The 26708-nt window shown below is 41.9% G+C and overlaps 1 protein-coding gene across 1 annotated transcript in view; it reads left to right on the forward strand.

Moving 5' to 3' along the window:
* The window catches only part of LAMA3 (laminin subunit alpha 3), a 248482-nt gene that overhangs the window by 47024 nt on the left and 174750 nt on the right, over nucleotides 1-26708 (forward strand). The window contains exons 6-10 of the mRNA XM_040434293.1: nucleotides 237-334; nucleotides 1707-1822; nucleotides 5725-5843; nucleotides 10473-10563; nucleotides 14190-14321. Of these exons, the coding sequence (XP_040290227.1) occupies nucleotides 237-334; nucleotides 1707-1822; nucleotides 5725-5843; nucleotides 10473-10563; nucleotides 14190-14321 (556 nt within the window). The remainder of the gene's footprint in view (nucleotides 1-236; nucleotides 335-1706; nucleotides 1823-5724; nucleotides 5844-10472; nucleotides 10564-14189; nucleotides 14322-26708) is intronic.

Here is a 26708-nt window from a genome sequence, read left to right on the forward strand (position 1 = left end):
ATTGCTTGGGTACAGTTATATCTGAGGAGACATGCTTGGTGCCAAAATGAGCTCCAACACCTTTGTAATAGACCTAATGCAACAACGCCATCAGGCACAGTATAATACAATAATATACACTAGTGCAAGAATGTGATGTTTTTTTTCCATATTTATTCTTTTTTATTGTCTTTTGTTGACTTAAAACTGCGTATTGTAAAACACTAGGTATATATATATATATTTATCTTTCCTAGTACTACTATAGCATCAAGGATATAAGTATTGGAGGTCGCTGTGTATGCCACGGTCATGCTAATGATTGCAGTGTACATCGCTTTGGCAATCAGAACCTGTAAGTAACACTTGATATTCATATTATAGTCTGTTCTGATTTATTGCTTCAGCAACTTTGTAGATTTATGTTTCTACTTATTGGTTTATTGCGCTCTAAATAGACTTTGTTCATGGTTAAAATAAAAGAATACAGTACAACCTGGCCTCCTGCCTTACATTTTTTTATCCTTGTGGTTGCTGTGGTCAAAAGATTGTCCGGGATTTTACTATGATGACCTATTCTCAAGAAAGGCCATCGATATCTGATCGGTGGCAATGCGACACCCCTCACCCCCGCCAATAGGTCTGGCATCGGAAGTCTGCTCCAGAACGACACAGCTCTGTTCAGTTACCAGCTCCATCCACTATACAATAGACAGAGCTGTCGGCACTGGAGCTACTACAGATTAGGTGTAGCTTATCAACAGATTCGTGTTGTGTCGGGCGTCTGCTGATTAGATATAAATGGCCTGTCCTGAGGACTGGCCATCTATAGTAAATGCCTGGACAATCCCTTAAATGCATTTTACAGGTTCTATAGTTAAAATATTAGATATATCTGCACCTGTTCCATGCATCTGAATAGGATTTGTAGTAATTCATACACATGCTGCGGAAACAAGCTAGTTCAGATATATGGAATGTTTTTTTTTTGTCTTAGAAATTTCAGATACAAATCTACTATTATTACATTGGTGCCTGTATCCATTGCTGCTCCACCACTCCCCTCCTCTTCTTGCTCCGTGGGCAGTTGCATGGATGCTTCTAATTGTTAATCAGCTTCTGCTATAAATACTGGACATTTGGGGCAAAATTCCTCTTTATGCTTACATACCGTAGTTACATAGTTGTTAAGGTTGGAAAAAGACAAAAGTCCAACCTGTAATCCTGATATATTGATTGACGGAAGAAATCCCTGGATCAATGTCCATCTTCCTTTTAAAAAGGGGTTAGGCCAAAGGGTGCGTAGAACAAGATATCTAAGGTATACGTTGTCATAAGCCTCAATGTTTGTTGATATACACCATCTTATATTATTATGGTGGTGTTTTATATTGATTCAGAAGTACATCTATAGAACAGTTGAGTCAGTAATTAAGAGCATTATCTGCTTGAATTGATGAAATCCACACTGTGTTAATCAGTGGATTAAAGCAATGGGGATGGAAATGTGCAGTGATCTATATATCGTATTGTTAGTTTATTATGTGCCCAAATCTGTTGGTTATGCAGAATTTAAATGGGATTCACACTGTATCATGCATCTAAATTTCATAATGTCAAAAATGGTCATTTCTTTTTCTATTTCAGTGATTATTGGTCTATTAAATCAATATTGATAACTAAATCTACTGTCCAGTTATTGACTTGCTTTACATTTCATTGTCAAGGTATCAGTGTAACTGCCAACATAACACATGTGGGGAAATATGTGACCGCTGCTGCCCTGGTTATAATCAGAAGCCTTGGCGTCCTGCCAGTATTGACAGTGCCAATCAGTGTGAACGTGAGTGCTTCTACAATGTTATCACTAGTACGACAGACGTGAACATGATCTAAGCAGTGAATAAATAGTAGTGGGGCACTCTCTATTAGTAAAGGGATCTTTATTGAATAAGGTAAAATTAGCAATAAAATATCACAGATATAGCAAATAAAATGTCAATAATGGTTGGTAGTAATGTTTAGCTCGGTAAAGTTGTAAAACCTAAAACAGTAAAATCATACATACATATACAGATCCCAATAATCAAATAAGTTCTAAAAGGCAATAATATGAGGTCTCCGATGCATAAAAGCAATAATAATCGTGTAAGGTAATCGATCATAAATATTCGATAATAATGTTCGATAGTAGTATTCAATGAAAGTCCTTCGATGAAAAATATTCGATAATAAGTTTGCTGGAAATGAGAAGAAGTCACAAATGGGAATTATCGGTCTCTACCGAATATTCAGGATAAGTGCCAGCTCGTGACCAGTTCTCAACACACATTCATTTAGTGACCAGGATTCGAAACACAGATGGAAGTCGATGCTGCATCAGACGACGTTCCACCTGCTCATACAGACAGCGGCGTCCCGCTGTAATTGGCTAGAAGGCTAGAAGACCTCCTGGTAAGACTGTCCTTATTCCATTTACTAAGCGATTGCCTTCTAACCAAATACAGCGGGACGCCGCTGTCTGTATGAGCAGGTGGAACGTCGTCTGATGCAGCATCGACTTCCATCTGTGTTTCGAATCCTGGTCACTAAATGAATGAGAACTGGTCACGAGCTGGCACTTATCCTGAATATTCGGTAGAGACCGATAATTCCCATTTGTGACTTCTTCTCATTTCCAGCAAACTTATTATCGAATATTTTTCATCGATGGACTTTCATTGAATACTACTATCGAACATTATTATCGAATATTTATGATCGATTACCTTACACGATTATTATTGCTTTTATGAATCGGAGACCTCATATTATTGCCTTTTAGAACTTATTTGATTATTGGGATCTGTATATGTATGTATGATTTTACTGTTTTAGGTTTTACAACTTTACCGAGCTAAACATTACTACCAACCAATAGTGGTAGGTTGTGGTGGCTCACTAGCAAGTAGTTAAGGTATGGTGCTGCAAGCTCATATAGAGGGAATCACCCCACCCTCTCTTAAAGGCAAATGTAGTAATAGGAAAATGAGCAAGCACTCATACACTTGGCAACCAGATTGAGATGTGCAGAAAATATTTATTAAATCCCCATAAAATACAAGTAATAAAATTTATAAGAACAATGTAGCAATAATATACAACATTACAGTCACATATATTGTGGTAGATATGATCGACACTATATTCATATGGCTCAATAGTGTCGATAAATTATATAAATCACACCAAAAAACTTCAAGTATATGCTGTTATTTGGAAAGAGGGGGTATTATCTTCTAGAGCTCTATCCCAATTTGGGAAACTGAATGTCACTGAAAATGTTGTAGGTGTATTCACTGGGAGAGCAATATGTTCATAAAGTGTCCACAGGAATCCTGATAATGTGAAAAGTCTCTTATAGCATATCCTTTTAAGCTCGATATGAGCTTTGAATTGAAGAAAACTTTAAATCGATATTTGGCTTACCGTCTAGCGTCTGCTGTCTCCCTATTGCTTCAATGGAGCTTTAAATATTTGCCGGCTTATTCAGTCGCTCAATACAGCAAGCTGGTTTAAATTTCGCGGGAGTTCCAAAGATCGCGGGAGTTGCCACTCTGTTCCGCAATTTCCTTTGGTGCAGCTTTTGACGATAAGAAAAGTTAATCCTTTACTGTAGAGATTTTCTTCTGTATGGCCATACAGTATTATCGGAGGCTTTTCAATGCAGGTACATCACTTGTTTCACCAATTTTATGGGGTCTGATCCAGTCTTAAGCCTGCAACAGACTTTTACTGAGGGAGTCCCTAGATTACAATTCCTAGAATAGTCCCCAATTGCTAAGGTTAACCAAAGTACAATCTAGGATTACCTGAAATGCAGTACAGCGTAGAGACAAGGTAGAAGGTTAAAGGATGAAGAGAACACTACCAAGGTCAAGAACACCATTATTATTGCCAACGTCGCAGAACAAAACCAACCTAATTACTCAGGCACCAGAGTGGAGCTATGGGCAATAAATTACAGGTGATGTAGACTGGTCAGAGCACCAGCATTTCCCCCAGACTGGTTGCTAACGTCACAAAGAGTATTCTCTTGCATCTAACAGCAGGGCCCCAGGAGGGACAAAGTCAGAACGACAGGCCTGTGGCCAAATGGAGCACATCATTGACTAGTGTATGCATCGAGCATGAAAGCCTGAAGATTCAGTAAGAGTAAATCTCCTAGTGGGAGACGCTATAATCAGAAATAAGCTCAGCAATTCCATGCTACAGCAACCTTATTCTGCACACCAAGCACCTCACTGCGATGCATTATCTTGGAGAAGCCTCCTCCGAATCCTTCTGCAAGCCCAAATATCATCTTTGTTTAACTGTCCAAGTTTATATAATAGATTGAAGAATAAAATGCCTGCCGCTGCGTAACCTCATGAGTTAAACAAAGTATTTGTTCTGTCAATGCTTAACTTTTAGAACAGGAAAGCCTTTCTGGGCCTTGGTAGCTGCGAACCTGCTGGAGCACAGTTATCAAATGCTGCATCTAAATTCCATTCCATATCGGTACACATACTGTTCAGAATTTAGTCATGGTTACACGGTTTCCTCATTGGCGCAGACTGAATGCCCATGGTCTGTGGCACCGTCTATCGAAGTAAACATTGGGGGAGATTTATCTAAACTGGTGTAAAGGGGAACTGGCTTAGTTGCCCATAGTGACCGGTCAGATTCCCAAAGGAGTTCTGAAAAATGAAAGGTGGAATCTGATTGGTTGCTATGGGCAACTAAGACAGTTTTCCTTTACATCAGTTTTGATAAACTTCTGCAGTAAAGTTACTGAAATATATCACATGGGGCAGATGCTGTTCTTACATATCATATGCTTATATATGCACAATGCTAATCTGTCTGTCTGTCTATCTTATATCTATCTCTCTATATCTGTCTATCTATATCTATCTATTTCTATCTATCTATATCTATCTATATCTATCTATATCTATCTATCTATCTATCTATCTATCTATCTATCTATCTATTTCTATCTATCTATCTATATCTATCTCTCTATTTCTGTCTATCTATCTATCTATCTATCTATCTATCTATCTATCTATATCTATCTCTCTATATCTATCTATCTATCTCATATCTATATATTTCTATCTATCTATATCTATCTCTCTATTTCTGTCTATCTATCTATCTATCTATCTATCTATCTATCTATCTATCTATCTATCTATCTATCTATCTATCTATATCTATCTCTCTATATATGTCTATCTATCTCATATCTATCTATTTCTATCTATCTATCTGTATCTATCTCTATTCCTCTGTATCTCTCTCTCCCATCTATTTCTAATTTTTGGAACCTGACACATTGAATATGCAGTGCACTCTGCAGGCAGAATGGTACAGAGCAGACTGATATATAGTTTTGAGGGAAAAGACTCAGTATAACTTGTAATTTTGTAAACCTCTGCTTATTCTGGGCCACCTACTGATTGACGGCCTTTCTTGTATAACTTCCCATATAGAGACAGCTGTCAATCAGTGATAGGACCGCCCACTGGACTCCTAAGCCCATAATGAGTTATACTGAATCTTTCCCCTCACAACTATATATCAATCTTATTAACTCCTACTCCTCTATAACATGTTTCTGGCAGAGGTTTCTTTTAAGACCATTCTTACTCATAATTTATGAAATACTGTTGTGAATTACACCTTTTCAAAAATAAATATCCTGTTGTCTCCCCGTAGCTTGTAATTGTCATGGACATGCATCTGATTGCTATTATGATAGCGATGTAGACAATCGACAAGCAAGTCTTGACATACATGGACAATACAGTGGTGGAGGAGTCTGCATTAACTGCCAGGTACTTCTTCATACAGCATCTATTTTTTGTGCATTGTAATACATCACTTCACCTTCTGCCTTATTGGTTTTTATTAGTAGGTTTTTAGGTTTGGCAGGTAACAGCAGCCTATAATATCAGTTATATTTTAATAGTTTGGGCATTTTGGGACACTGTGCAGAAAAAAGCAGTGTATCTGCTGGTCCTTACATAGGAATACATGTTGCATTAGTTAGTTTGGATTAGCAGTTCTGGATTAGGTAGTTTGGAAGTTGCATAAAAGTATGTCTACTTGCTCTATAATATCATATACAATAATATTTCATTACAAGGAACAGGAGAATAGGTCATCAGTATTCAAAATCTTGGAAAACCCCTTTAAGTGCCCCGAGGTGGGCCCAAGACACACTGTGCCCACTTTAACCTTCTTCTGCCAGCCCCTCCCGCTCTTAATCCCTTCCTGACCAGTGTCGTACATGTATGGCGCTGGATGGGTCCTAAAAGATGGCGCCCGCTCCACTCAGCTGCTGGATGTCTGCTGTTTTACACAGCAGACACCCTCGTGCGGTGATGGAGTGAGCTGTTGGCTTGCTCTAGTAGCCTTGGTCCCTCTGAAGGATCCGAGGCTACCACAGTAAAAATTTGCACTGACATGTCCCAAAATTTTAGAACGATTAAAATATAAAAGTATTTATCCCGTATGGTAAATGCTGTAGTGCCCTTTTTCATCATTTTACCTCCCAAAAAAAGGAACAGAAAAAAGAATTAAAAAGTCACATACACTCTGAAATGGTATCAATAAATAGTACAGATCACCCCACCAAAAATTACCCCTGGCACCGAAGACGTAACTATAAAAGAGTTATGGGGATCAAAATATGGCGAAGCTAAGAAAAAAATATTTTTCCCAAACTTAATTTTTTTCAGTTTTAAAAGACAAGAAAAAAAATATATAAATGTGGTAATGACCCAGAGAATGAAGGTAACATGTCAGTTTTACTGCATAGGGAAGTCTGTAAAAACAAAACTCATCAAACTGTGGTAGAATTATTAGTTTTTTCAATTTCATCCCTTTTGGAATTATTTTCCAGTTTTAAACTACTACTGTGTATGCAATATAAAATGGTGCCATTAGAAAGTACGACTTGTCCCACAAAGAACAAGCCCTATACAGCTATGTGAACAGAAAAGTAAAAAAAAAAAAAAAGAAGTTATGGCTCTGGGAAGTCAGGGAGAATTATTATTATTTTTTTTAAATTCTCCCTTCAGGAAAGGGTTTTAATTGACAGTGCCAGGCGAGATGACTATGCAGGAACCTGTCAGCCAAGTAGAGGGAGGCCCTGCAGAGGAAGTAGGAAGCAGGGGGAGCAAGGATGAAAGCACTAAGTGAAAGGTATCATTCCATTCAGCTGAGCGAGCCCTACAAGGCATTGTGCCTGGTTCAACCATAAATGTCCAGGTGACAGATGCCATTTAACAATGACAATTTTTACATTCACTTTGCATATGTTTGCACTTCATCAGATGTCCGCGTTGTGTGTGTCTACCTAGTTGGCAAGATTGTGGGTCATTATTTGTTTTCTCAAAGCTAGAATTACTTTTGCAGCTATCCGGTGTATATCAATTAAATGCTCTTGCCTAACTGCTACCTACCAAGCCAAATATTTTGGGTGAAGAGCCAGCATGCCTATTAGAAATATGGTAATATAGTGGAACTTGGGTTGTAGAGTAGGTTTTATTATAGATGATATGAGTCTGATACCTCCTAACTGCCATATAAGATAAGATGTGAAGTATAGATTATTTACTGACGTGATTCCCCGCCGGTGTCATGTAGTTTCTTGTCCCAGGCAGTAGATGAAAGCTGAACTCTCAGAAGTAGTTACTTAGGCTGGGTGACTGTACCAAGGCTGTATTTACTGTACCATTTATGATGATGGATTGGATTTTTACAGTGGCAAGATCTAGCTTGTTTTCCCTTAAGAAAAATTCATGAAATCTACAAGTACAGTAAATGTTATAGTATAATATAGGTCTTCTGGTGTTAGATGGACAGAGTGCATCACTGTGCAGCCAACGCTAGGCAATCTTCAGACATAAAGTATAAGGCCCCTTTCACACGGGCGAGTATTCCGCGCGGGTGCAATGCGTGATGTGAACGCATTGCACCCGCACTGAATCCTGACCCATTCATTTCTATGGGGCTGTGCACATGAGCGGTGATTTTCACGCATCACTTGTGCGTTGCGTGAAAATCGCAGCATGCTCTATATTGTGCGTTTTTCACGCAACGCAGGCCCCATAGAAGTGAATGGGGCTGCGTGAAAATCGCAAGCATCCGCAAGCAAGTGCGGATGCGGTGCGATTTTCACGCACGGTTGCTAGGAGACGATCGGGATGGAGACCCGATCATTATTATTTTCCCTTATAACATGGTTATAAGGGAAAATAATAGCATTCTGAATACAGAATGCATAGTACAATAGCGCTGGAGGGGTTAAAAAAATAAAATAAAAAATTAACTCACCTTAATCCACTTGATCGTGCAGCCCGGCTTCTCTTCTGTCTTCTTCTTTGCCGTGTGCAGGAAAAGGACCTGTGGTGACGTCACTCCAGTCATCACATGATCCATCACCATGGTAAATGATCATGTGACGGACCATGTGATGACCGGAGTGACGTCACCACAGGTCCTTTTCCTGCACACAGCAAAGATGAAGACAGAAGAGATGCCGGCTGCGTGATCAAGTGGATTAAGGTGAGTTAAATTATATATTTATTTTTTTAACCCCTCCAGCGCTATTGTACTATGCATTCTGTATTCAGAATGCTATTATTTTCCCTTATAACCATGTTATAAGGGAAAATAATACAATCTACAGAACACCGATCCGAAACCTGAACTTCTGTGAAGAAGTTCGGGTTTGGGTACCAAACATGCCGATTTTTCTCATGCGCGTGCAAAACGCATTACAATGTTTTGCACTTGCGCGGAAAAATCGCGCATGTTCCCGCAACGCACCCGCACCTTTTCCCGCAACGCCCGTGTGAAAGAGGCCTAAAGGGCCCTTTACACGGGCCGAGAATGGCACAGATTATCGCTAACGAGCGTTCATAGTAATGATCGGGCGGTGATGATTGGGCAGTGTAAATGTACCACTAATTACCCGATGAAAGAGCAAAATGCTCGTTCATCAGGTAGTTGAATAGTTTGTGCACACACAAAAGTGATCGTTTACTGGCAGTAGATAATGCCGTGTAAACACGATCTCCTGCCGGCAAACAACAGTAGAGGATCTCAATACCGGAATTAAACGTATTTGTTTTGATTTTGCACATCAGGATGCATCCTCTCTATTAGAATGCAGTTGTGTGAAATGAAAACGGGGAAAAAAAAACTGATCCGTCACTAAATACATTGAAAGTCAGTGGGTGGCGGATCCGTTTTTTTCCCATTTTTATGACCGGACACAAAACCGCAGCTTGCAGCTGTGTCGTGTCCGGCCACAAAACGGAATGCTGACAGGACGGAGGACATCCTGATGCATCCTGAACAGATATCTTTCCATTCAGAATACATGGGGACTAAACGGAACCGTTTCTGCCGGATCTCAATACCGGAAAACAACAACGCAAGTGGGAAAGTAGCTTATACCTGAGCAGTTTTTATAGATTATTGGGTGACACCTACCTAAGGCCTCATGCACACGACCGTTGTTGTGGTCCGCATCCGAGCCGCATTTTTTGCGGCTCGGGTGCGGACCCATTCACTTTAACGGGGCTGCAAAAGATAAGGACAGCACTCCATGGCCCCGCAAAAAAAAGATAGCATGTCCTATTCTTGTCCGTTTTGCAGACAAGAATAGGCATTTCTACAATGGGCCGCCCATTCTGTTCCGCAAATTGCGGAAGGCACACGGACGGCTTCCGTTTTTTGCGGACCGCAAAAAAACGGAACGGTCGTGTGCATGAGGCCTAAGTCCCATCCCTAGGAAACCTAAATATTGACATGCACTTCCTCCCTGCATTGCTTCCTAACATAATGAATGAATGAATGAAAATGACATGTATGTTTTGGTGTAAAAGGAGGATCTATTGTAATATTCCTGCTATAGTACTGAAACGTGAAACATTGCAGGTGATTTGTGCACCAGAAGTACATTTATTTTAGAAGCTTGAACATTAGACATTATGTCATTATATAACAGTATAGTATTTCAAAGCTCTTATTAACATGTAGAACAAGAACTGAGCTAGGTACCGGTACTTTATTTTGCAGCTCGGGTATAAAAAAAATATTTCACATGCCTCAGAGCTTGGTGCTCGGAGGCTCAGTTCAGATTCCGCCAAAAAAGGCCAGGCAAAAAAGTCCTTTTTTTTCTGCTAAAAAAGTGGACTCCTAAACAACAAGTAAACAGACCCCATTATAGTTAATGGGTTCTGTTCAGCTCTGTTTGCTTCAGTTATGTGCTGAATCCGGAACTTCCATTATTTTTGTAGCTCTGCTCTTCTAATGGATCATAATAACTGAAATTACTAGCACTGGTGTGAACATACCCTTAAAACATTATTGCATTTGTTACATCTAGGATAATATTAGCCTTTCCTCGACTCAGTTTTATTTTATTTTGTGTTTTTCCTTGCTTGTAGCATAACACAGCAGGCATCAATTGTGAGAAGTGTGGAATAGGCTATTTTCGACCCTATGGGGTCCCAAAAGAAGCTCCACATGGCTGCATACGTAAGTTTTCTATGTACTTCGTTTTCTGTGTCCTTGCATTTATAAAAATACTTTTGTCTATGAGTAGACCTCACATGTGGAATAATTTCTAGTAATTGAGTAAAGTATTGCAGGGAAGGCCCTTTCACACGAGCGAGTTTTCCGCGCGGGTGCAATGCGTGACGTGAACGCATAGCACCCGCACTGAATTCTGACCCATTCATTTCAATGGGTCTGTGTACATGAGCGTTTTTTTTTCACGTATCAGTTCTGCATTGCGTGAAAATCGCATCATGTTCTATATTTAGCGTTTTTCACGCAGCCCTGGCCCCATAGAAACGAATGGGGCTTCAGTGAAAAACGGATTGCATCGGGAAGCAGGTGCGGATGTAATGTGTTTTTACTGATAGTTGCTCGGAGATGTTGTTTGTAAACCTTCAGTTTTTTATCACGCGTGTGAAAAACGCATAAAAACGCATTGCACCCGCGCGGAAAAAACTGAAGAACTGAACGCAAGTGCAGACAAAACTGACTAAACTTGCCTGCAAAATGGTGCGAGTTTTCACTGAACGCACCCTGAATGCATCCGGAGCCAATCCGTCACGCTCGTGTGAAAGAGGCCTTACACCTCTGTATTTCTTAAACATATATTCTGTAAATGACATTCACATGAGGATTTCTTTTTGTTAAATAGATAATAAAACATAAAGGCAGAAACATTAAGTTTTGTCAAAGACCATGATTTTTTATTAGTATAGTAGTCAAACATAGGTTTAGTATAAACAGCTGAGACAGTCCATGCTTATTCTTTCAGGTCAGTAGCATTTAGTGATTTGGACAAAATTGGTGAAATGTAAAGTAAGGCTCACAAATAAGCTTGGTTTTTCCTTCATGTGAATTCTACATCATAATATCCAACATGAACTACTGTATATAAGGAAGTACTATGGTTACCATCCGGTACCACAGCTAGCAAACTTGGATCCTGCTACCAGTCTTCCTTAACCACTCCAGTTGGTAGGGAGCTAGGCCCACCCCTAGATTCTTTACCAGAGTCTCCTGCAAGGTCATAGGGACCCAAGGACTTGTCTGTGGAGTAAGATAGCAGAAAACTGGTGCAATATGGTGCCTATGGTAGTCATAGGAGAGCTAGATAGGACTAAACATGGCATTAGTCATTAGAGCAACAATGTAACCCTCAGAAGTATCATGTGTCTTGGCTTTCAGTTAATTGCCTAAGTGTTTAACAAGTGAATAGTGTGTTGAGGAGCAGAACATATTCACTATATATAGTATTACTACCTGCAGCAGCATCTCATCATGTCCGTTAGTGTCTATGTAGAAGCAGATCTCTGTTTGTTTTTTTACACTAAAATTTATTAACAAAATGACAACATCACCTACAGAAAGGCAGCCATTTTGCAAATCACCTAGAGAAAGGCAGTGTGTAAATACACCCTGTACAGAATTATTAGGCAAATGAGTATTTTGACCACATCATCCTCTTTATGCATGTTGTCTTACTCCAAGCTGTATAGGCTCGAAAGCCTACTACCAATTAAGCATATTAGGTGATGTGCATCTCTGTAATGAGAAGGGGTGTGGTCTAATGACATCAACACCCTATATCAGGTGTGCATAATTATTAGGCAACTTCCTTTCCTTTGGCAAAATGGGTCAAAAGAAGGACTTGACAGGCTCAGAAAAGTAAAAAATAGTGAGATATCTTGCAGAGGGATGCAGCACTCTTAAAATTGCAAAGCTTCTGAAGCGTGATCATCGAACAATCAAGCGTTTCATTCAAAATAGTCAACAGGGTCGCAAGAAGCGTGTGGAAAAACCAAGGTGCAAAATAACTGCCCATGAACTGAGAAAAGTCAAGCGTGCAGCTGCCAAGATGCCACTTGCCACCAGTTTGGCCATATTTCAGAGCTGCAACATCACTGGAGTGCCCAAAAGCACAAGGTGTGCAATACTCAGAGACATGGCCAAGGTAAGAAAGGCTGAAAGACGACCACCACTGAACAAGACACACAAGCTGAAACGTGAAGACTGGGCCAAGAAATATCTCAAGACTGATTTTTCTAAGGTTTTATGGACTGATGAAATGAGAGTGAGTCTTGATGGGCCAGATGGATGGGCCCGTGGCTGGATTGGTAAAAGGCAGAGAGCTCCAGTCCGACTCAGACGCCAGCAAGGTGGAGGTGGAGTACTGGTTTGGGCTGGTATCATCAAAGATGAGCTTGTGGGGCCTTTTCGGGTTGAGGATGGAGTCAAGCTCAACTCCCAGTCCTACTGCCAGTTTCTGGAAGACACCTTATTCAAGCAATGGTACAGGAAGAAGTCTGCATCCTTCAAGAAAAACATGATTTTCAAGCAGGACAATGCTCCATCACACGCGTCCAAGTACTCCACAGCGTGGCTGGCAAGAAAGGGTATAAAAGAAGAAAATCTAATGACATGGCCTCCTTGTTCACCTGATCTGAACCCCATTGAGAACCTGTGGTCCATCATCAAATGTGAGATTTACAAGGAGGGAAAACAGTACACCTCTCTGAACAGTGTCTGGGAGGCTGTGGTTGCTGCTGCACGCAATGTTGATGGTGAACAGATCAAAACACTGACAGAATCCATGGATGGCAGGCTTTTGAGTGTCCTTGCAAAGAAAGGTGGCTATATTGGTCACTGATTTGTTTTTGTTTTGTTTTTGAATGTCAGAAATGTATATTTGTGAATGTTGAGATGTTAGATTGGTTTCACTGGTAAAAATAAATAATTGAAATGGGTATATATTTGTTTTTTGTTAAGTTGCCTAATAATTATGCACAGTAATAGACATCTGCACACACAGATATCCCCCTAAAATAGCTAAAACTAAAAACAAACTAAAAACTACTTCCAAAAATATTCAGCTTTGATATTAATGAGTTTTTTGGGTTCATTGAGAACATGATTGTTGTTCAATAATAAAATTAATCCTCAAAAATACAACTTGCCTAATAATTCTGCACTCCCTGTACACATGTATTGTGTGCTGACTCAACACATGTATGTCATGTAACACTGCTGCTTACTGAAAGTCAGAAATTACATGATGTGTAGGGTGTCACATGATTGATGCCATGTTTCAGTTAGGCCATGGATACATTACACAGGACTGATTAATGCGTTATACCATTCCACTGCATATAGGGGTCAACCACCTCATATAAGAAAGGTTTGTAAGCAGAATTTTAAATACATGCATATTAGAAAATTGTATGATTTCCTATTATATACATATAGAAAAAAAGCTTAAAAAATAAAAACTGGAATACCCCTTTAAATCCCACCTAGCTCTGGGATTGGACACTGAGCCAGGAATCTGATTGGCCATCTGAAGTTTTACTGGTCGGCATGGCTACCCTCCCAACACAGATTTTGGCTGAATAAACTCCTGACATTGTATATATAGTGCCATGGAAACTTATCACTTATTATTACCTGATAATATTGTTTGGCTTTCTTGCCTGCCTCCTTCTCCATGTAGATATCTGGTGTGGTTATAAATCTGGCATATCTATGGTACTCATATGATGTTTATCTAGTGACATAACAGCAATAAATATTTCCTCACTATTAAAAAATGTCTTAATAATCTTCCCAAGCTTGCAGCTGTAATCCAGAACATTCACTTGGATGTGAGGAAGGGTCAGGAAGGTGCTACTGCCAGCCCAACTTTAGTGGAAAGAACTGTGAGAGGTGTGCAGAAGGCTACTACGGCTACCCAGTCTGTCTGAGTAAGTAATCGAGAACAGGCCTCCTTAATGAACATTACAATAAGCATGACTCATGTTCAGTGCAATGCAGAGAATGACCTGCAACTTAAAAAATGTATATAGAAACATTTATTAGGACCAGCGTTTTAGACGCCGGTCTTAATAACGCCCTGTACCTGGCGGAGGATCCGCCGAAGTTATGAAGAGCTTCTGAGCTGTCTTTAGACCATTTTCTACGGCTAAAACAGGCATAGAATATAATAAATTGTCCCGCCCACATCACAATTTTCGGCCTGGCATGAGCGGGGCGAAGTCACAGATAGCAGTGCAACTAACCGTTGTGCCGCCATCTGCGCCTGAAATACACTTAATTTAGGCGTATTTCCGTGTAATAAATGACCCACTAAGGCCCTGATTTATCAACAGTGGATGGACAATTGAAGTTCGTCTTCGGATTTATCGATTTGTGTAAAGGTAGTAGTCCGTGCGTCAACTTTATGAAAGTGGCTTACTGCACTTGTTTAATTTAGCTCAGGCAAATTATAACATTCTGACTTATTTTCACCTGCCACAATGACAGCTGGTCAGGAATGGAGAGCAGTTGGGACTGATGAGCCCTAAATTCCGACCCAGCAGTAAAATGCCTGTGTTTCTCCTTCACCCCTACACAATATAATAGGATGAGGTCTAAGAGACCACAACCCTAATATATCTATAGTGAAAAAATAGAACGCACCTGACAAAAACACAAAAAGGAAAATACAAGATACTGTGCAGCCCTTGCATGAAATGACAATTCTGAGGCTATAGCTACATAGCTAACGGCCTTTACATAGCTGTGCAGCCTTGCAACTACAATTATGCCATAGAGAAATACTAGCCACCATTTACTAATGTGTCTTCACCTATAATTTGTCTAAAAAGTTGCACAATTTTTCCCAGCTAGGGTCTTGGTCTGAAAAGGGCTGGGCTTAGAGGAAAAGGAGAGGATTTAGGGCAATGGCATACATAGAGAAGTAAGGTCCCCATAACAAGGATCAAACCAGGAACCCCCCCCCCCCCCCCCTCCCCACAGGACAGAAAGGTTTCCGCCTGAACCCTTTTCAACAACCCTTGGGCCATTTTTTCCACTGCCTCATTTGCTAAAAGTTGAACCTTTAGAGGGTAGAGTCCTGACCAAGTTTTCACCTCCAGTAGAAGAGGGGATGATCACAACCCTCTTGCCCTGGGCCCCATAGCAGTCGCATGGTCTGCCACTATGGTAGTTACGCCCCTGATTTAGAAAACTGGGCAGGGCCCAAGATGTGATCCATTTTGCTCTAAAAATGCAACACATTACTGGCTTAAAATTCTCTCACAATGTAAGCCAACCAAAAGTTTGTATAGCGTTAGACAAGTGTCTAGCCCTGCACCACATTTATACAGCTTGAGCCACTGTGAAAAATCTAGTTTAGGTCTAGACACTTTGGGGGAGATTTATCTACAGGGTGGGCCATTTATATGGATACACCTTAATAAAATGGGAATGATTGGTGATATTAACTTCCTGTTTGTGGCACATTAGTATATGTGAGGGGGGAAACTTTTCAAGATGGTTGGTGACCATGGCGGCCATTTTTAAGTCGGCCATTTTGAATCCAACTTTTATTTTTTCAATAGGAAAAGGGTCATGTGACACATCAAACTTATTGGGAATTTCACAAGAAAAACAATGGTGTGCTTGGTGTTAACGTAACTTTATTCTTTCATAAGTTATTTACAAGTTTCTGACCACTTATAAAATGTGTTCAATGTGCTGCCCATTGTGTTGGATTGTCAATGCAACCCTCTTCTCCCACTCTTCACACACTGATAGCAACACCGCAGGAGAAATGCTAGCACAGGCTTCCAGTATCCGTAGTTTCAGGTGCTGCACATCTCGTATCTTCACAGCATAGACAATTGCCTTCAGATGACCCCAAAGATAAAAGTCTAAGGTGGTCAGATCGGGAGACCTTGGGGGCCATTCCACTGGCCCACGACGACCAATCCACTTTCCAGGAAACTGTTCATCTAGGAATGCTCGGACCTGACACCCATAATGTGGTGGTGCACCATCTTGCTGGAAAAACTCGGGGAACGTGCCAGCTTCAGTGCATAAAGAGGGAAACACATCATCATGTAGCAATTTCGCATATCCAGTGGCCTTGAGGTTTCCATTGATGAAGAAGGGCCCCACTATCTTTGTACCCCATATACCACACCATACCATAAATTTTTTTGTTCCAACAGTCTTGGAGGGATCTATCCAATGTGGGTTAGTGTCAGACCAATAGCGGTGGTTTTGTTTGTTAACTTCACCATTCACATAAAAGTTTGCCTCATCACTGAACAAAATCTTCTGCGTAAACTGAGGGTCCTGTTCCAATTTTTGTTTTGCCCATTCTGCAAATTCAGTGCGGCGATCTGGGTCATCCTCGTTGAGATGCTGCAGTAGCTGGAGTTTGTAAGGGTGCCATTTGTGAGTAGCTAATAGCCGCCGAAGGGATGTTCGACTAATGCCACTCTCCAGTGACATGCGGCGAGTGCTACGCTGTGGGCTCTTGCTGAATGAAGCTAGGACAGCCACTGATGTTTCTTCATTAGAGACAGATTTCATGCGGTTTGCTAACTGTAGCATGGGAGATGGGTGGTCTCGTAATCTGCTGCAATGACCCGGTTACTGCGTTCACCAGACATCAACACAATTTCTATCCGCTCCTCACGTGTTAACCTCGGCGACATGTCAATGGCTGTAAACAAAGAGAAACTTGTAAATAACTCATGAAAGAATAAAGTTACGTTAAAACCAAGCACGCCATTGTTTTTCGTGTGAAATTCCCAATGCCCGCAAGCTGTGGACAAGAATAGGACATGTTCTATCTTTTGCGGAACTGCGGTCCTGAAGACCTGTGTGCTGTCCGCATCCATTCCGTCCCCATAGAAAATGAACGGGTCTGCACCCGTTCCGCAAAATTGCGGAAAGAATGCGGACCCATTTGCGGACGTGTGAATGGAGCCTTAGGCGCATCCTCCGGCAGTCTGTGCACTCACAGCCGCTGTAGATTTCTGTCTTCATTTGCACCAGAAAACTGTCAGGGTGGCGTAAAAAGAGGCAACTGCGACTTTTTTCTTCTTCTTCTTCTGCTGCTCCATTCTTCACTATAAGAGTTCTTGAAATGCCATGCGCTGTACTCGGCTGTATTCCCAAGAGATGAATGGAGCGGCAGTGTGAATGCTCGACCTGCTGCTCCATTCATTTCAGAGTGCTCTGATGAGTATGGGTTACCCATTCTCATGATCTGTGGGAATCCCAGCGATCTAATAGTTACCCCTATCTTGAAACATCAAAATGAGAGGCTACAGGAGATTGGTGGGTGATAAAAACCACTTTACTAAAACCTTTCAGGGCATCATATTTATAAAGCAGTGTGAAGCGACTACCCAGATGAGTTGTCAGCTAAATTTATGCTAAAAGGTTTGTCCAATGTCTCTGTTTCCCCAGCGAGATGGGACTAAGTGCCACAGATTGCTGGGCTTACATAAAAAGCTCCACTGTTCCCGTAACATTAATCATAGTGAGATTTGGTAGCAGTATAGCTTGTTCTGGTTGTGTGGCTCTCATTCACTACAATGGGAGTTACGGAAACAGAAAAGCACAAGCCCGCTCAGCCGTTTCCCTAAGCACCGACACCTAGGTATAGGGAAATGGCAGGATGGGACAAACCTTTTAAAGAATGAGTTTTCACTTGGAGCTCATTCGTTTTATTGTTCAATGAAAGGGGGAGATTTGCCCTTGAGAGTGGGTTTTATTTGGGCACACTTACTGAAATTAGTAGAGCATGATGCCGTCTCCAATGTTGAAAAGTAAAAAGATCCAATATTTCTGCTGGGGGCCCCTAACATTAGGCTTAAAGTGTTTCTTCCATTAAAAAAACAACAACACTTTTTTAAACAGATTTTCTAGTGGGTCATGGAGCTACAGGGGAAATGAAATGTTACAAGGCATCCATTCAAACCTCCACATACCTCTTTATAAAATCATAGGTACTATGAGGTACAGTATGGGTCCATTGTAGGCTATACTGTGGGTTCTGTTATTTGCATGCACCCTAGGTCTGTCAGTGTTTTTAGTGCACTTTGTGCATTGAGAACAGTGTGACAAAACCATACATATCTTTGAAGTAAAATGCTTCCATCTAGATCAGTGTAATAGAACAACCTATGTTTACACAGATAATTTTCCCAGAAAAAGCTATGAATTAAGCACAAAGCGTCAAGTGTCTGTACAAAAGGCAAACACTTAAGGAGTGTAAATAATGACACAAGAAAAAAGTACATGAACATTTCAGATTTCTGTGAACCTGTATTTCTATTGAGAAAAACAAACAAAAAACTTCTCTTTCAGTCCATACCCCAACTCAGCATTAATAGAATGTACTCAAAAAGTCAGTTCACCTGGTATACTCTTACATACAGTGAGATACATATTTCCTGTGAAAAAACTTTGAGTTAGGAAGTAGAATATGCTGTCTTCATGTATATTCTATGGGGAGACAGGATCAGCAGTTATTCTCCACCCACCAGCTTTGAGACAGCAAAGAATTAAAGATGTAGCATATGCAAAGAAGAAAACTGCAAAAAATGACAAAAATAAGTCATATAATGGTCAGATATAATGCTATCACTCATGAGCAGCTTATTCTGAAAAGTTATGTAAACGCTTAGGTATGCTTTAGGACCACAAACCTGGTAAATCCCTTTTGAAGTCATTAGGCTGGATTGGCACTCAGGTTTTCATGGCGCTTTAACGTTCAACAATTTTTTTTTTAAATCAGATCATTTTTATTAAACATTTTACAGTGTAAATACACGTTTTTCCACAATACATACAAGGATGACATAGAGACATATTATCCATAGGACTAATAACAAAAAGGGCACCAAACTATGTGTATTAATCCAGTTCTCGCACATCCACATCATATGCAACAAATCTGCAGACACCACAGAGCATCTTGGACACTCATCCGTGGGTCTGAACACTATACGGAACAAAAAAAAACGGTGTTTTGTAGACCCTATGGACAATAAACAGCTGCGAGAGTTTACGTCCTTCACTCAAGGAAGAGAGAGGTATCGCCTCCAGTATGTCAGACCATTGGTCATCAGTTAATTCGCCAACATCTTTCTCCCATTTACTTTTAGCCGTAAGCGGATGCGACATTAGAAACTTCTCAAGCAGCAGCTTGTATATACAGGAAATCATACCTCTCCTCGCCCCCCTGGACAGAATCTGGTGCAATGCAGCATCTCTCCCAGCCACCATATTCGTACCTTTAAATGTGGAGTTGTAAGCATGTCTCACCTGAAGGTACTTATAAAAGTGAGTTCTAGGCAGATCATACTTCTCTTGAAATCTGGCAAATGACATGAACTTCTTTTCCTCCAAAAGATGGCCCAACCTCAGAATACCCTTCCTTTTCCATGCCCCAAACTCAGACAGGGAGAGGAATTCCGGCAGCACAGGATTGCCCCACAGTGGAGTATATTCCGTATTGCCGAAAACCCCCCTCAGGAGCTTGACCTTATTCCATACGGACTGCATCAAGTGTCCCAAATCGCCCATCGGACCACTCTTTCCAGCCCCCCTAGTCTCAAGGATCAGCATTAGGTCATTAGAGGACAAGCAATGTTTAAACAACTGACACGACACCTCACTCGACTCCAGTTCCATCCACCCCTTAAAATGTTGGCATTGTGCAGCCAGGAAATACACCCAGGGGTTTGGCACTGCAAGGCCCCCTTCTGTTTTAGGATATTGCAACGTTTCAAGCTTAATTCTCGGTTGCCCCTTCCGCCATATGAGCTCCCTGAAAGTAGCATTGATAGGAACAAATTTGGATTTTGACAGCCAGACCGGGGAGTTATGTAGAACATAGAGTAGCTGGGGCATCAACACCATTTTAATGAGATTAGCTCTTCCCGCCACCGACAGATATAGTTTACACCATGCCTTAGTCTTATTACGAAATTTGATAACCAACGGGTCAAAGTTAAGGCGCCCAAAGTCTCGGATTCTCGGAGATATATGGATACCCAAATACTTAAAGGTCGCTACACATGGAATGTTTCTGTCTCGGACTGTCTGTGATTGCACTTGCCTGTCGAGCAGCATAATCGCCGACTTACTCCAGTTAATAGTCAGACCCGACAGATCCCCGAAGCAATCAATGATTTTCATAGCCGCTTCCAACGATGGACCAGTATCTCCCAGAAAAAGCAGGGTGTCATCTGCATACATCGCCACTTTATTATTAACTGTCCCATATTGGAACCCCCGGATGTCCATTGATTTACGAATTGCTGCGGCTAATGGCTCAATCGCAACTGCAAATAGCAGAGGCGACAACGGGCACCCCTGTCTAGTACCCCGGCCCAGACTGAACTTGGGGGACACCCCTCCATTCGCCCTGATACATGCTTCGGGTTTAGAGTATAGCACCCGGACCCAGGATATATACTCATCTCCAAATCCCATATACGCCATAACTCTCCACAGGAATCGCCACTCAATGCTGTCAAAGGCCTTGGCCGCATCCAAAGAAAGGATAGCTCTATCTCCAACATTATCAGCTGGAAGTTGAATACTAGCAAACACTCTTCTAATATTAATTGACGTTGATTTCTGAGGCATGAAGCCAGTCTGGTCAGAGTGTATGATAGACAGAATCACTTTAGACAGACGCATGGCCAAGACCTTTGCAAGCATCTTAACATCAGTGGAGAGTAACGATATCGGTCTATATGAGTCAGGGAGAGAGTGATCCTTGTCCGGCTTAGGAATGACTACTATTACCGCCTACTGCATGGACGGAGGTAGCTCCCCCCTCTCCTTGGAACAATTGAATACCTTCAGAAGTTTCGGGAGCAACACTTCCGCAAAGGACTTATAAACTTCCGCCGGAAGCCCATCCAAACCCGGAGTCTTGTCATTAGCCATAGCAGCCAATGCCGCCCTCAATTCTTCTAGCTCAATCGGCTCCTCTAACCGCATACTGTCTTCCCTGGAAAGCTTAGGAAGATCTAATGTGGCCAAAAAGGTGTCAATCTCTTCATCCGAGCATGTCACCCTGGAAGCATACAGAGAGGAATAAAAATTATTTAGTATATTCAGAATGTTATCCGTATGACGCCTGAGGACGCCGCCAGCATCTAACAGGCCAGATATACATTGTGATCCTTGCTGCGCTTTTGCGATAACAGAGAGCATATGGCCTACACTCTCCCCTTCAGTAAAAAATTGCTGCCTGTAAAACAGTCTTTTCCTCTCTGCTACCTCCAAAAGGTGACACCTCAACTCCTCCTGCCTAGTCTTTAAGGTATTGCTTGTCATGATAGAAGGATTTAACACAAAAGCTTCCTCCGCTATCTTCATATTATCATGTTTCTGCTGATCAAGCTCTCTAGATTTAGATTTAATCCGACTGACTGTTTTAATAAAGGATCCTCTGAGGGAGGCCTTCATCGCATCCCAGACGACTAACGGAGACGCAGTCCCTTCATTTATACAAAAATATTCCCTAAGGGATTGAAGCATATCAGACGGGTCACCCATCAGTTTTAACCAAAAGGCATTTAGTCGCCAGTACCTAACCCCCGGCCTGGCCGTCACAGATATATCAAGGGTGATGCTAAATAAGGAATGGTCAGATAGGGTCCTAGAAAGATACTCTGAGGTCTGTACAAACGGGAACATATGAGCATTTACCAGACCCAGATCTATACGCGACAGGGAGCCATATGTCGAGGAGCAACACGAGTACTTCCTGTCCAGGGGGTGGGTCTCTCTCCATACATCCATCAGACCTACTTCCCTCAGTATTCTTGCAAACGAGGTTTCACCCATATTACTACCACTAGGTGTGATCTGGCATCTATCAAGCGAACTGTCAAGTACATTATTAAAATCTCCCACTATTAACATTGGAAGTTCAGAAAACTCTGCCATGAATTCTATAAGCTTCCTTAAAGGTACCGAGGAAAATGGTGGGGGTATATAGATTGTTGCTAACACCATTCTCATCCCTTGGACCACACAATGCATTCCTATAAACCTTCCCTCTTCATCCACACATACCCTCAGGCATTCAAATATGATATTCTTAAGAAACTAGGATACTAACCCCCCTGGAATGCGAGGAGAAGACGGAGTGCACCGAATAACCCAACCACGGCTTTTGCATGACATGTATAGATTGTTTGGTCATATGCGTTTCTTGCAGGCATATTATTGCCGGCTGATATCTAGACATTTAACGGAACAGACCGTGTCTCTTTGTAGCATCCGCCATTCCCCTCACATTCCAGCTAAGTATTCTCGTAACAGGTCCCATAAGAATGCATACATATATAAAAGTACATTTGAGATCTACAACTTTCCACCTCCCAGCAGCCGCAGGGAAAAACAATGTTAAATACCAGATTACAGATTCCCATCTCTTCTCTTTTTCCCCCCCGGACAAAATATACCAGGACTGTACGTTTCAGCATTTTAGAATTGCCATCATAAGCACCTTTGACGATAATAACCCCCGCTAATCCCATCCCCCCTCCCTCCCCCCACCCAACTATCCCTCCCCAGGCAATGAACATATGCAGCATAATTAGATTCAGTAATGAACTTGGGGCCAACATTGTGAACCTGGCCCAACAGCGCCTGAAGCAGCACAGCATCCAGCACGATACCGTACGCAGGCACATTAGAAAGGTGGAGAGCAACCTCGGGCGTATGCTCTACCCACAAAATTTCTTCAGCAACCGGCTAAAGAAAAAAGAAAATGTCCACAACGGTGGGTGGACGGTCCAGTGGACATCAGAACTTCAATCAGGAGCAGGAATGTCCAACAGTCTCAGGTGTCTGTTGATGGAATCCTAAGGCGACGCTCATTTTGATCCAGCCACTTGACCGCAGTGTCCGAGTCCTCAAAGAACACCGCGGATCCAAACGCCACCACCCTGAGCCTGGCCGGGAACATCATGGAGTACTGTACTTGCAAATCTCTCAGCCTCCGTTTAATCTCCACAAAGCGAGCTCTTTTTTTCTGTACATCCGACGAATAGTCAGGGAACAGAGACACCTGAACTCCATTAATTTTTAAATCAGGATGAGACCTTGCGGCCCTCAGTATAGTGTCTCTGTCTCGATAGTGCAGGATTTTGGCCAGTATTGGACGTGGCGGACGTCCTGGCGGCAAAGGCCTGGTGGGGACCCTATGTGCTCGTTCCACAGCATAAAGTGCAGAGAGTCCTCTATCACGGAATTTTTCCGCAAGCCATTTTTCAATAAAATCAGTAGCCTCTGGGCCCTCAGATTTCTCAGGAATGCCCACCAGCCTTATATTATTGCGGCGAGAGCGGTTTTCTAGGTCGTCGGTTTTAGCATAGAGCGCCGCTATATCCTTTGACGCAGCCCGGCTCTCTCTCTGTAGGGTAACAGCCCCATCTTCCAGATCCGAGACCCTCCTCTCTACTTCTGAGGTGCGTTCAGCCACTTTATGCAGGTCATGACGGATAATGGACATGTCCGCTTTTAGACTTCCAATATTAATATTCATGTTCTGGAGGGTGGCGTTGCAGCTAGCAATAGCTGCCATCACATCTTTCAAGGTGGGCTCAGGGGCATTGACCACTGGCAGACACTTTTCAGTGCTGCACAGGCTAGCACTCGCCCCCCCCCCCCCCCCCCCCCTCATGCTGAACTGGGGATTGCTGGTCATCATTACAGGGGCCATCTTGCTCCCCTAAGCCTTCCTCCACTTGTGCCAGGGTGCCCTCTCCTTCTCCCCATACATGACTGGGGGACTGGTGTGACTTGTGAGCGAAGCGCTCTAGCCGCGCTGCTGCTCCCTGACTCACCGCCGCCCTCAGATCAGGCCACTCTTCCTCCTCAGCGCCATCTTGGGATCTTGCCTCTCTGTCCTGCCGGCTCAGCGTTTTGCCTCTCTTTGCAGGCATAATGATTTTCCTCAGCACCGGACCGCTTGCTGGCTATGTCCCCCGCTCCTACGGCTGTTTGTAAGTAATATCGCCACCGTTGTAGGTATTTAAGTCAGGATTCTTGCCGGAGCTAGTGCGGCGTGAGTCCTACTCCATGCGCCGCTAGGCTCCGCCCCCCAACGTTCAACAATTTAGTTGCTAAAAATTTAGCTGTCAGATATTTACTATTAGTCAGCGGGAGAATATGGTATTCTCTATAGACAATGTGTATATTTTTTATTTTTGTTTTTTTTAGGCATTTTTGACCCAGTGGCACTTTTTACACCACCCAGTATTTTTTCTGTGTGGGTAGTTTTGAGGGTGTGTTCAACTAACTTACGACAGATGTATTTACCCTTACTTCTTTCAAATTTGGTTAAGGATGCCCAATGAAGCAAATACTTGAAAACAAGATACATTGACAATGTAAAGAAAAGTAGTTTATTGAAATCAAAAGCACTGTGAATGCTCCCTGCAAGAGCCTATAACCCCTTGTCCCCTGATGAAGCTGCATGGAAGCTGAAACATGTTGGGGAAGGGGGGGGGGTGTTAGATCTTAGGTTTAGTCTTTTTTAGAATCTTTTAGGCAGTCACTAGGCAATTTTGCGGTATAATGTGTGAATGGGAGGTATGCAACAAACGCTCTCCGCTCAGCACACAAGTTTCAGCAGTGGCGTGAATGGTGTATGAATCTGGGGGTAAGCCACTAGGTGTGAGGTGTGCATGGTCTATTAAAAAGGGGTTGATCCCCTCCATTTTTCAATCACTCTTATATCACCTCCTATAGGAGGTTAAACATAAAGGGAGATCAAGGAAAGTAGGTGTAGGAAATTTGCAAAATTACAAAGCGCAAATATTAGCTTATATAGGTATAATAAATAACAAAAGGATAGTGACAACATATCCTCCACTTTTAGATTGAGTCTCAGTATAAGACATCACTATAAGTCAGACTTCTGAATCATATATACAGAATATAAGCGGCAACTGATTATACCCTGAGTACTTATAAATAATATCTTGTTACCAGCCCTTACACAGACAGAGCTCATTGCAAGCAAAGTGTTAACAACACAACCTTGTTATAGGTGCTAATAATTCAAATATAGACAGCGCACACTGCGTAACGTTTCAATTGACTCCACTATTTAGTGTAGACTCATAAAGCATCCAAGGGTCCTACTATACGCCACATATATGCACTCCTTATCAGTGTATATCAGTAAGTAGAATACTAAAGTGTAGTCTATACAAGATGTATATAGATTACTGAGGCATTCCTCAGACACACATATGATGTAAATGCTATTACTAGACATATAGACTAAACTGTAAATCTAGTGACGGACTGATAGTTAACTGTGGTGCGTTCTGTATTGTATAATAGTTTTCTAATAAATGTTAAGTTTTGTTATTTGGAAGGTCTTAATGGGAAGTATGCACAGTATTAAAGGGGTATTTCCATCTGGGACACTGGTAGCATATCGCTAGGCTATGCCATCAATGTAAGATAAGTGCGGGTCCCATCTCTGGGACCCTCTCCTCTTTCCAGAACTGGGTCCCCGAAGTGAAGAGCCGCGCATGTGCAGCCACTCTCTGGTCACCGCTATTGGGAGGTCTGAAAATAGCAGATTGCTGGCAAGGAGAGGTTGCTCAAACTGGGTCCCCAAAGTGAAGGGAGAGCAGCCGAGCATGCACAGCTTGGCAAGTGCTAGCTCGGCTATTTTCGGAAGTCCCCTAGCAGTGAATGGAGTGTAAGATGCACATGCGTGGTGTGCTCTCCTTCACTTGGGGGCCCCGTTGTGGAGATAGAAATAAGTCCCTAGCAATATGCCATCAATGTGCCAGATGGGAATACGCCCTTTAATAACTATTCTTGGGTATGCTAATTTTACAGATAACCAAAACTATATTAATTAAAATCTGTATTATTATTTGTTGGTCAACCAAATAAATCTGCTGGGGTAAACGCCTTTTTTAATCTGTGGTCGTATTAAGACATGTTCCTTGTGCTTCCTGCCCAGTAGCGAAACGAAACCAGAATTCGATGTAAATATTGATAAAGAAAAGTGACACAATGTTTGATATCAGGGAGGAATAAGGTTGAGAGGGAACATGAAACTGCATGAATCATTCTTGGAATATAACCTTTGGGTACATTCAAGAACAAAAAAATATGTTATAACAGAAAGGCTGTGAGACTGTGCAGCCAGAATATCTCAGAAGAATACTTCCAGTGGAGCTTGTATGGTAATGCAAGGAGCAATACAGCCTCCGTGCAGTGGTGTGTGCCTGAGCCCTTAAAGGGGCTCTCCACTCTTTTACAAGTGATGGCCTGTAGTCATCTAATCC

This window comes from Bufo bufo, chromosome 5, assembly GCF_905171765.1.
Source record: "Bufo bufo chromosome 5, aBufBuf1.1, whole genome shotgun sequence".
Classification (NCBI taxonomy): domain Eukaryota; kingdom Metazoa; phylum Chordata; class Amphibia; order Anura; family Bufonidae; genus Bufo; species Bufo bufo.